We start from the raw sequence: 12,693 nt of genomic DNA on the forward strand, positions 1-12,693 counted from the left end.
AGCAAAATACTAGTGTATCGTTATTTACTCGGTAAGAAAATGTGGCCTGTTTCCCAGCTCGCCACTTGAATTTTTATTTATTTATTTTTTGACCCTGTTTTTCTCTTCGTGTGTTGAGTAATAATATGAGTTCCCTATTCTAATACACAGAACTTTAACGTGTGAGGAAGCCATTAGGCCCATCAAGCCATCACAATAGTTGCCAGCATATGGTTGTTTGTCTGTATCATTCTTGAATGCTGAGCATCATCAAGCAAGAAAGCAACAGGTACTTGAAGTCTTAGTACAACTGTTGGGATTGCGTTCAAACCGTCGACCTCCCAGACTCGGAGCAGATGCTTTAACCATTATGCCGCTGAATCTGGACCTTGCTGGATAAGACTCAGCTAGGGTGTAATGGTAGGTACACTGGTGCGGTTGAGGATACATTTACAGTACATCCTTATACCTCCGTATGAATGGGATTTAAGGCGTTGTGATCTTAAACCCAAAAAGCAACTGGCTGTTCAGGTTGAATAAGGAGTAAGGTGAGTTGTGAGTTTGCTAAGTTTGTTTCATTGGAATAGTACTGTTACGGCTGTGGAAATTCGCAGAGCACCATATAGGTCCTTAAGGCCCGGTCACACCTTGACGTTTTAGCCAGCGATGGCAACGTATTAGAATGTATGTAAAATGCTGGCTTACGTTGAACTTTTGATGTTTTTTTTAAAGATTCGGACGTATTCATTGCGACTTGGTCTTGTGTATAACGCATTGGTAACGGACACAGAACGTTTCGTTGTGTTATAGATAACTTATACCAACGAATGCTGAACCTGTTGTCGGCCTACACAACCGATGCCCAACGATAGTCTAACTTAGGCATAGCGCGTTGCACGCATCGCCGACGATGTCGTGACGTAGCCTATTAAAAGGCTGACGCACAACGATTCGAATCATAACTGCCGTAGAAATGGAAGTGACAACATCGCGGTCACACCTTGGCGATCTTGCCAGCGTATGCCGACCTAAGAAAAATGTGTCTAAAACGTTGGGGCACGTCAAATACGGTATGAGTAAGTTTGGTATACGTGAGTAGAACGCTAAAGTACGCTATCATACGTCGTAGTAAGTAGAGTACGTCAAGAAATTTTAAACATGTTCAAAATTTTACGACGTACTTGGCGTATGACACACGTTCCGCATGCGATGGGGATAAGTTTTACACACGATATGTGGACGCTTACACACGTCCACAAAGGCTACTTATAAGCTACTCATAAGTCGAAACACGTCGCGGTAATGTCTTTTTTACGCGAAACTTATTTCTAACTTATGTTTGACGTGCTTTGAACCAATTCTTTACGTAGTCCCAACACACATCGACGTATGTAGACGTATTCCAATGACGTCTTCCGGTCGACAAAAAAAAAAATTAACGTGTTTCTAGCTTACAACTGCCATATAAAGACGTGTTCCCAGCGGTTTTGGGAATTGGTATATAAAAATGCTGCTCATAAAAGGGGAACCCAACAGTGTTTTCGAGTCCTTTTTGAGTCGATGTCCATGTCAGCAGTATCAGTATCAGTATTAGTATTAGTATTAGTAGTAGTTTGTTCATGTTGGCAGTAGTAGGTGAGTGTGAGGGGGAGGGTGTGGGTTATGATGGATCGTCCTTGCGTTTAACGATTTAACGATTTAAATGATAAACTCAACGATTTAAATGGCTGCATCTCCACTATTGAAAGTAGACGCTTGCGCTCAACAATTGGATTTTTTTTTCACTCAACGACTTTTAAACGGTACCACTCAGCTATTTCATTGTTTACAATGAACGATTTAAATTGCTGTCACTCGCCTTTGTTTTTTGACGCTGGGGTTTGGAAATTTGAAGCGTTTCTTCTGAACGTGTTAAAACGCTCAAACTCGACTATTTTAAATAGATGCTGCCGATGGACAATTGGAATCATAGCCAAGCTAGACATCGAAGTGTGAACATCCTTGTCATGCCGAAGAAAAGTTTGAAGAATGCTGCAAATAAGTGTCCTGGCCGTGGCCGTGGACGCTGACGCAAGGACGATCCATTATACCGACGTCTTTCAGCCTATGAGTAACTTAAAAGTAACGTCTGTTGACGTGTGGCAACGATCGCGTAACGTGCCAACAACACGTTAATCATAGGTTAGAAATAAGTTTCGGGTACGCTAAACATTACCTCGGCGTGTCTCAACTTATGATTAACTTACAAGTAGCATGTGTTGACGTCTGTCAACGATCGCAGACCGTGCATACAACTTGTGGCCAGCGTAGCGGAACGTGTGAGTCATACGCCGGCATACGTCGTGAAATTTCAAGCATGAAAAAATTTGAGGACAACCAAAAAGTACAACGTTTAAAGCCAGCGTACAACGACGTATGGCAGTGTTTTTCAGCGTGCTCTCAATGTTATCAAAACTTACCCATAACGTATTCAACGCGTGCCAGCGTTTTAGAAAAAAAATTCAAAAATCGGCATACGTTGGCTAAAACGTCAAGGTGTGACCGGGCCTTTAGATCAGTTATGCCGATAAGTCTGTGTTCAGATAGATTTCCCCACCGATGTGTACCGGGCTGTGATCTTTGAGTTAGCCGTTTTTCTTTTATTATCGTTATTTTGGACCAACCGCCATTACTACCACCATGTTGCCACCTCAGCACGGTTGCGAGAAGCCTGGCATTCGTCGGGAGAGAACGGACGACAGCCTCACCCCTCCCCCCCAACGAAAAACACGTGCAGAAGAGACACGGGGAGGAAGAAAAAGAATGTCAGTTATCACACCAAAAGAGCCGAGCCGAACTCTCCTGGAATTTTCCCCCACGTGCCGAGAAGTGGGGGGGGGGGGTGAGGCGCCGTGGTTATAAAAGAGCGCGCTGAACGCGCGGTTGAGGTCTGGAGGTCGTGGTCGCTCTCTGGGACGGTCGCTCTCTCTCTACCTGGGTCTCTCTCACTCGCGGTCGCTCTCTGAGTCGTTGGGAGGTTGTGGAGGTGTGTGGAAAGGAGGAGAGAACGGAGCCAAGGCACGTGGCCTGCCGAGCCGTGCCTTACCGTGGGTCGTGGATATGCGACGACGCGGGTCGCCCCAGCGAGGTGAAGGTAGCCAGCCCGGTCTCGCGGAGCCTCTGCGGTCTACACGGCTCCGTGTCAATAAAGACCCCAAGGGGTCCAGTCTGCCCCTTGTCTGTCCTGGGGTTTTTCTTTGCTTTTGAATGAACGTTGTGGTGCCATGTTCGTAAGTAGAACTGTTAAGTGTGTACATAATAAATAGACGGTCGTAGCTCTTTGTCTTGCTCGTGTTTTGTCCCCTACCCGCGTTTGCTTTAAATAACTGTGTAACTGCATGCGTGTTTTGCATTGAGTGCATACATGATTGCATACGTGCATTGTTTGATACATGACTGCATATGTGTTGTGTGTGGAATAAATGTGCTTGTTTAAATGTAACCCGTTCGTTGTGTCCTCTTTCCCGAATTGAACTGCCATCTTGCACTCGGAATATAGTTGGTTTTTAAATAGCCGGTAAAGTGATCGGGTCCAACGGGGCTCGCGATAACACCCCGCTCGGTTATCCCAAAACGGAGCGAGCTGCATTAAGCGGCTCGTGTCCCAGCGGCCCCATTGAGGTACAGTCTCTCGGTAGTCTGCCCGCGTGAATAATTTGGTATATCGACAATTCGGTGATTGACCCTGTCGCGCGCGGGTGGAATATTGACTAGGCTGTGGTGTGCTTAAAAACACACCCGTGGCTGGTTTCCGGCGTTGATCCGGAAAGCCGCGACTGGATTGTCCGTTCGGTGGGCGAGACGGCCGCCATTGGTTAAACGCGGCCGTTCACATGCCGGCGGGCGGAAATCTGTAACAGTACTTTACATGAGACTGCTAAGTTGTTGAGTTTTATTTTTATCTCACTCAATATTCACGACCGCTCACTCTAAAGTTGCACCGAATTTGAAGACTGTGTACCAAGGCATTTTGCATGCTTTGTGCCCACGCGTGTGCAGGAGTGCAAAAACGAGTGTTGTAACCCGTCGACTTGCAAGCTGAGTGCTGGGGCATGGTGTGCACACGGAGAGTGCTGTGAGCACTGTATGGTGAGTGTGCCGGTGAACGTGATCAAGTTCACAACACTTTGTCTGAAATGCTTTTGGATGCTTTGGTCAAAGCTGAGTTTGTTTGTTCAGCCTTGTACCTTGTATTATGCGGAAACCTTTTGTGGATGTGTCAGCCTTATAAATGCAGGAGTCTTGTTATAATGAACAGATATGTTGCATTGACTGGTCGTCGTATTGAACATTTGTCATACCAGACTGACCCCCATCCCGAGATGTAAAAATACAGAATGCCCTCTTGCATTCAGGGTACGTTAGTGCCACATTGATTCTGACATGGCATTACCCCCAAAACAGTTCATTAAATAAAATAATACTCTGCCTCTCACCTGTTACGATTCAACCTGCAGTTTACACGTGGCCACAAGTCCTTAACGAACAGGCCGTAATCGGGAGTTTTGCTGAATTTTTTTTTTCACAATTGCTCGACAGATTTTTTTAAGCAATAGTAAACGTTCTACATTTCACTGTTTGTTATATCGAATTGAGGGCTACCGTGATAGCCCAGCGGTATACACACTCGCTTCTAAGCCGTCTAGCCTGGGTTTGAATCCCGAACCAGCTCTAAACTGCTGCCCCGATGTTTCACAGGCAGGGTGATTCATCAATGTATGTGCCGTCCCTCGGATGGACGTTAAACTGGGTGTCCCGTACGCCGCCATTAGTTGGTGGACGTTAAATATCCCACGGTGTCTTTTATGAAGATTAGGTGATGTATCGCCGGCACCGTGGCCAAATTCCAAACTCCTGCCTACGTTGTGGGTACAAAGTGGTCTTCTCGGTTATTCTTTGACACCGGGGTTACCCTGCTTCCTATGTCAGAGTGCAGTTGCTGTGAGAATGTCAGCTCCTTCACGATAAACAAATTTGCTCTCCCAGGTGAAAAAGACTCATGTGTGAAGGGACAACTTTGGCTATGCAAAATCATCCATTATTATTATATCGAATCAAATGTATTGTTCCAATGGAACTATCCACCAATAATTCTACTCATTGTTCCTTGTTACGGGATTCTACTGTTATAGTACAAATGTCGTGCGGTTATAATTTCATTTGAACTCTATGTACTTATTTGGTAATCACCCAACATGCTCCAGTTCTTGAGCCACGGTGAGACCTGCAGGTCAGCAAGAGGTCCTTGTGACATGCCGGAGTTCTGCAATGGCTCATCGCATTTCTGCCCTAATGACCGAACAGCCATAGATGGGCGAGAGTGCCTGGGCGGGGAGGCTTATTGCTATCAGGGCTCATGCCTTACGCTGCTCGCTCAGTGTGAAAGAATCTGGGGAGAAGGTGAGTCCTCTGTCTCGCTTTATCGGTCGTTGTTGTCAGAGTTCATGTTTATTAAACTCTTGTTAATTTCTTGCCATTTCTTTTCTTGTTGTTTGAACAGGAGCCACGGTTGCTTCTGACCAATGTTTTCTTGAAGTGAACTCCAAAGGTAATGAGTTTGGAAATTGTGGCCGCAACCCCAAGGGACGTCTTCGATCATGTGAGCGCAGGTGTGCTCTATAGCAACCCCCTTCCCCCTTTCCTTCCCCCAACCATCGACCATTATTCCATCTTTCACATTATGAAACGGTTGTAACTGTCACAGTATTCCATTCCAACATTTGATATCTTCCCTTCCTTCCAATTCACTTTTCTGTAGAAATATTCCCATAATATTCCAAACATTTTGTCTGAAATTAGTTTTCTTTCCTTGATTAGACCTTGCTCAGAGATCGCGTCCTTGCCTTTGTGCTGTCTTGTCTGCCTATCTTATCTACGTTGGTATCGTGGACCATTATGTGTTATCAACAAGCCCACTGGAAAACCCCCAGTAATATTGCATCAACCTCATAAGCGTTCAGGGTGTCACCACGAGGGTGTGGCATAACATCACCCCTGCACATGTGACAATTCATGTTTCACACAAAAAAATATGTAATTTTCTTCGTTCTGGAGTTGAATTTTTATTGCCTCCTCCTTTACGCCCTCCAACCTCCTGTATGCCCACAAATAATTGGTGAGTGATGAAGGAGTTAGGCCTGTGGCACACGCTCAGCCAACCTAGGCTAGCAATTGTGTACAACTGCTGGACCTCAGAAATGTGAAGTTTTGCCAATGGTCACACTCAGTAAGTTTTTACAAATGCTGATTGAGCTTTACTTGCCCTTCGCCGTTGTATGGAGCAGAGTAAGAACGATTTGGAATTCCCAGGTTGTGTTTGCTTTCAGCTGTCGTGTAGTATTGTTGCGGGCCAGGTATCTGCGACGAGCACGACCGCTAGATGGAGCTGCAGAGTCAACTCCACCAAACACCCGGAATTTATAGGTCGTCACCCCGGACAACTCTGGAGCTGACGGGTCCCTTATCAGACTGAAGATCGCCAATAGGTTGACCACGTGGGATAGGGTCGATTGCCAATTTCAATTTACCTAAATCCCCACGTCGTCCAAACTATCGGGGAAATTCACCCTCGACGGCCCTCGTACGAGTCGAGCCGTTAGCGTACCCGACCCGTGCGCAACCCGAGCCGACGGTTGCCGAAGTTCCGTCGGTCCGAATGTACATTTATGTGGTGTACCCGGGGGCGTGGTGACGTCACACGGACTGCCTTTCTCACCGTCGCGGGGTCTGATTGGCTGAGCGGCGGCCACCTCACTCGTAGCACGCTGATTGGTCAAGGGCTGCCGTGAGGCTCCGCCTTGAACTCTGCACACCATGGCGTTGGCCAGAGCGAGGTGAAGGTGAGGGTGTTGCTGGCGTTGTTGTAGTTTTGAGGATTTTAAAATAAAAGAAAACCCTGACTATCAAAGTAACTTCGCAGCGCATGTACATTTAATTACCCATTGGACACTGGACGGGGACCCTAACTAAAATCACATACTTACCGATATAACTGTTCTATAGGACCTGTATGTTGAGTGCTCACGGCTTCCAGATTCACAACAGTATCTCCCTGTGTTTTCTCCAGTCTAGGTTTTCGGAAGTGTAATTTATTTTAAGATTCGCTGTTGTTTCTGCTTTTTCAACGAGAAAGTTAACATTAAACTAATTCTTAGTTACCATGTCGCTTCTGTTTTCCACCTTTAATGTTGTCTCTTGTCATTGTGCTACATTGTTGGTTTGGGTGTCAAAGCTGTGAAAAAGACCCTTGAGGTGAAATGTTTTATTTATTTTTATTCAAAAATTTCGAAAATCTGTTTTGATTAGGACACTCTCGCACATGATTGAGCCTGGTGTTGGCGCAGTGGTTAGGGCAGCGGCTTGGGATCCAAGAGATCCTGAGTTCAAGCCCCGTTGGGCCACTGAATTAATACACCAGGGGGTTGACTCAGCCTGTCATCCTTCCGAGGTCGGCGAAATGAGTACCAGTATACTGGGCCGGTGTATACCCCGGTTAAAATAGGTGTACCAGATCCCTGTGTCGTAAGAGGCGACCAGGGTTGCGTCAGGAAGGCCATCTGGCGTAAAACATGTGTCAAATCACTATGCGGATCATACGGATGATCCGCTGTGGCGACCCCTAACGGGAGCAGCCGAAAGAAGAAGAAGAAGACTCTCGCACCCTCCACCCCTCTCCCCAAATAATAAATAAAACATAACTTTTGGATGTATTGCATGACAGTTGGTGAGATTGCTCTTTTGTGTGTCAGACGGTCACCGGTTCTGTCCAACCCCCCCCCCCCCACCCCATCCCTGTCATGTTTCAGCACCAGTGTATAGTTGCGTGGACGAGCAAATTTATGACTACTTGTGTGTACTACCGAAAAGGCAGATTTGTTTCAACACAAGTGGTGCTCGATAGGGAGCAGCGCGTGATGACGTTACACACGTGCTTTCTGCAGAAACGTGAAGTGTGGAAAGGTGGTGTGCGAGAGCACAGCAGTGTGGCCTCTGTTTAGCCACGTGCAGCCACACTTTGCTGTTTACAAGACGTGTCGTGCTGTCGACTACAATCAAGGTTCGGACGTGCTGGACCTTGGCCTTGTGCAAACCGGGACCAAGTGTGGGCCGGACAGGGTAAATCGACCTCGGGCATGACCTGCCATTGGATCTTACTCAATTTTATTTGCATACCCTTCTTGTGAGAAGCCATGTATTTATTTTGCTAATGTACTGAATACTCTGTGCTTGCTGCTTTTGTTCTTTAAAAAAAAAATTATTTACAGGAGCGAGGTTCATGGAAGAGCAAAGTATAACTGACAGTAGGACAACCATCAGGGGGAATGAACGACGGGGAGAGGGAGAGAGAGAGAGGCAGACAGACAGACAGACAGACAATTAAACTAGCAAGTAAAATGGTTGAGTTAGGAAGGGTTAATAAAGTTCATTGGTCAGATTTGGGGATGACAAGAGATGGTGGTGTACTGCTTGCTTGAAGCCCTGGACGGAAGTGATACAGAGCAGTCCCTGAAAGGTGGTTTCATACATTGGATAAGCGAGGAATAAAAGAGTAGAGGTGTGCAGTCAGCCTGGATTTTGGAGGTTTAACCAAGAGAGGGTTCCTGGAAGAATGCGTGAATCCTGGTGTTTCTGGGGAGGGTCTCGAGTACTGGGAGAGCAAAAGGAAAAATATAGGAGAATAGATTTAATGGAGCAAAACCACCAACCTGCCTTCGATGTAAGAGCAACAGACCTTGTGCTTCGGCCGCATCATGAGATTCCAATAATTTTGAGAGCTTTAGATTCCACAGAATCCAGGAGAGACAAATATGTTGCTGGGGTGCCGGCCCATACCGGAGAGCAGTACACCATTGAGCTTACAATACTCCACTGCCATTTTCTTCCCGACCTTCTTTTTCTTTCCTGACTTATGAACTTTTTCCTCCCTCCCGACCCTTCTTTCACTGTCCAATCCTTTCTCTCATTTTTCTCAATTTTTATTGCTCTCAATTTCACCATCAACACCCCCCCTTCTTTTTCCTCCTTTCTTCCTTCTCAACCCAAACTCCATGGCTACATAATAACGAGATGACGCTTTTATATTTATACCAATATGATTTGTATAGGAATATATTCATGCTCTCTAAATTCCTTCCACATTAGACCCCAAGTGCAAAAACTTAGGTTTTTTTCCCCCCTCCTGTGCTTTCATCGCCATGCTTAACTGTGGCTACTTCGCAGGTTTGCATCGATCATCAGTGTGTGAACGTGAGCGTGCTGGGATACCACAGTGCTCAAGCAGATATCTGCAATGGCCATGGGGTGAGAATGTTTGATTCTCAGTTTACTGTAGAATCTTTTTGGGGGCGGGGGGAGTTCGTGTTGGTGCTGATGCATCAATAGAGCCGTGTCACATGCTCGATGTGATGGAAAGGTGCAGGGATATGTGAAAGGACTTACTTACTCCCGGAAATAAATTAATTACCAGCATTTGAAACGGGCACTTAGATGGACGTTTTGGGGCCGAGGGATGGAGCATTGCGAGTTTTCCTATTTGTCCTATTCATGGTCACATGTCACCTTGATGGTAAGATGCCTTTTCTACATCGGAGAGTGATGCTTTGATCTCAGTTTGGGCATTGCCATAAGCTCTACGATTGATCGTTTTTGATATCCTAATGAAGGCTCTGTCTGTAGATGCCTTCCAGTGTCTTGGTATAGATGTACTGCACAGTTGTGACTTGTCTTGCTTTTATTTAATATTTTATGATTTATCTTGTTTTCTTTTTTTTTTTGTTTCAGAGATATTTTGTTTGTCAGGTTTCACCTGTTATTACAGACCTACCGTTAAAAGAATGCTGATAATTTTTATTCTCTCAAGAATATTTAATTATTAAAGATAGCACTTGTGCAGACATACAAGTACATGATATTAGAACAACACCACAACACTTGATACGAATGACCTTCAAAATGGAGTGGTTATTGGTTGTCATATGTTTGATACATTTTCCTTGCATTGCACCTTCCCAAATCGAACTCTTGGAATAATGTTGTTGGAGAAAGGAAGATGACGGCACAACTAATTGAATAGTTTTGCATCTGATATATCTTCCAAAACTTGTCACAAGTAACGTGACAGGGTCCAAACTGTGCTTGTTGTGGATGCGGTTAATCACCGTATGAAGCGCAAACTGGACACGATGCAGAAAGTAATATTAAGCTGTTGTGCATGTGGAAAGAAAATTTGAATACTATTGAGTTCAGTGTAACAAAACACTTTGGAAACACGAGAGGCCACCGACCTGCTTGCAATCTGAGAGCAACAGGCCTTGAGCTTTGGCCTCATCGTGGGAGATTCCATGGATGTCGAAAGTTTGAAGGTTGTATTTTCAAGCAGGTGAGTGTAATTTGGTACATTTCGATCACCTGGGTTGTCAGTCACACACCGCCCGCTTTGAGGGCTTTCAGGTCATGACGTAATTTTGTAGCTCCTGATCATGTGACTTTTTCCTGTTTCATCCTAGACGGGTTTATAAAAAAAAGAAGTTGCATTCATTCATGCTTTGAAGAAAACAACAACAATTCAGGATATCTTGCCTATAGATCATGTCACTGCCAAATAGGCAACAGTAATGCGAAAGTTAGACAGCACAAGCTTTTGGTTTCCCACAAAAAGTACTTGCTTGAGAAAGTAGATGCATGAGTGCATACTAGAGTATTGGTTGGAAAATGTGTACCCATCCTTTGGGCAACAGCATGCTGCTTTGCCTATCCACCACCATAAAATTTCCACATGCTGCTCGCTATGCCTGGTGTTGGCTTAATGGTGAGGGTGTTGGGCTTGGGATCCTCGGGACCTGAGTTCAAATCCTCCTCGGCCATTGAATTAATTCCAGGTGGGGTTGACTCAGCCTGTCATCCTTCCGAGGTCAACAGAATGAGTACCAGCTTGTTGGGATGAGTGAGCCATTCGAGTACACTGTGATGGAGTGGCGAACCGCCCAGGAGACTGCTTCGACAGCACCGACGCTCTGTACGGAGCATGGTCCCGATGGATGGATGGTGCTGCTCGCTCTGTCTGATTTGACTTTGCACAGCTGCAGTGAGCGCACTGCTGCCCTCGTGCAGTTAATACGTGTGTGCTGCTCTCATTGCATCTTGTTTTCACCTTTATAAATCACAATTACGAACACTACATACTTACTGTTACATTATTTTAGGTATTAAATTGCACCTTTGTCAATGTCAAGCATGACATCCACGGTGAAAACATTTATCAGCATCACAATAACAAGTAATGTAGCATTGCCAACTGCAGGGATTTTTTTTTTCTTCAGTGTATAAGGCTTTTAGAGGAGCTTGCACACGCATTACATGGAGAACGAGGACTTTGTATACTCGTCATGATCCCAACCTTAGCTTGAGATGCTTTGTGACCCCAATCCAAAGTGATGATGACTCATCGATTTGTTTGCCGGTGACAAAGTTACAGCTGTGACCTTGCTAATTTGTCATATGTCATCAGCATTATTTGTAAAATTTATTTCAGGTGCTCAAAGGTGCAATTTGAAATTGTAACTTGTCGTCAACATCACTTTATGACTGCGAAGCTTCCTTTGTTTTCAGAACTTGAATGACTTGCATCATTGCCATTGTCATGATGGTTGGATGCCACCCTATTGTTCATCACTGGGCTGTGGAGGCTCCATTGACAGTGGGCCAACCTGCAAAGGTAAGGTGAAACCGTGTCCTTCAAAATGAGCCCAGATAGATCTGTGATTTGAGTACCACATAACCCTGTTGTCCATCCTCTAGGACGCCACCGTCTCTGGCCTTTGGCCTTGGTTGTGAGCCCGCTCCTATTGGCTGCATGGATATACTACAGTTGGCGCAGGCATCGTACCGCTCTAAGGCACCCACCCATTCAGAACAAGTGAGTGCCTACATGCTCTATCCTTCACTAGTCCATGACTGGGTTTGACGGTGGTGCTGGAGTTTCAACTTATTTGTGTACTGTAGGCAATGCAGCATTATCAATGACCTAATGGTAGTTAAGCAAAATATTTTTGACAAAAACTGACAATATTTTGCCATCTCTGACAACTACCAATGACTTAACGGATCCACAGTATATTGGATCCGAATGGGTTAACTCGACCCTAATTGTAACGCCAATGAGGAAAGTGTGATTCAATGCTGGGTTTCACAAAACTACAACTCTCCCAGCTTAGCACCATTTACTCTTCAACAGTCAGCCATTTGGAAACTGTCCATGGCATACCGAGCGGTCCCTTCAAAGCCGATTGGAATGCAAGCGGGGTTGCAATGTATAACAAGAAAAAGATTATTAATCAAAGATTGCAGACCCTCGTCAAGACTTCTTTTGTGTGGTGTTTGTGTACTGGTGTGTTACGTAATTAGTAAGAGACATAACTAGAACTGCCACTTTATAACTGCTGGCAGTGATGGCCGGGTACCAAGACATCCTGCTTTGATGCAACCCCGCTTTGATCGGACACCTGACCCTGTCCCATGACATTTATTATTATTCAATTGAATCCAGAAAGGGATTAAAATAAATTCAATTCGGATCAAATGGATGACCAAATAGGTACAGTCCTGCATTGGAGTAATCAGAAGGAACCCAAACAAGCAAAAAGAAAAGATGAAGTCATCAGGAGGAACCTGGATAGG

At 45.2% G+C, this 12,693-nt stretch overlaps 1 protein-coding gene across 2 annotated transcripts in view; it reads left to right on the plus strand.

Moving 5' to 3' along the window:
* The window catches only part of LOC147033277 (disintegrin and metalloproteinase domain-containing protein 9-like), a 47,511-nt gene that overhangs the window by 26,224 nt on the left and 8,594 nt on the right, over positions 1–12,693 (plus strand). For both annotated transcript variants that reach the window (XM_085871501.1, XM_085871502.1), the window contains exons 12-18: positions 4,018–4,107; positions 5,223–5,418; positions 5,519–5,627; positions 7,959–8,133; positions 9,238–9,318; positions 11,626–11,731; positions 11,815–11,932. In XM_085871501.1, coding sequence (XP_085727627.1) covers positions 4,018–4,107; positions 5,223–5,418; positions 5,519–5,627; positions 7,959–8,133; positions 9,238–9,318; positions 11,626–11,731; positions 11,815–11,932 — 875 coding nt within the window. The remainder of the gene's footprint in view (positions 1–4,017; positions 4,108–5,222; positions 5,419–5,518; positions 5,628–7,958; positions 8,134–9,237; positions 9,319–11,625; positions 11,732–11,814; positions 11,933–12,693) is intronic.

Source organism: Eptatretus burgeri, chromosome 2, assembly GCF_056783735.1.
Source record: "Eptatretus burgeri isolate ZD-2024b chromosome 2, Ebu_testis_v1, whole genome shotgun sequence".
In the NCBI taxonomy this organism is placed as follows: Eukaryota; Metazoa; Chordata; class Myxini; order Myxiniformes; family Myxinidae; genus Eptatretus; species Eptatretus burgeri.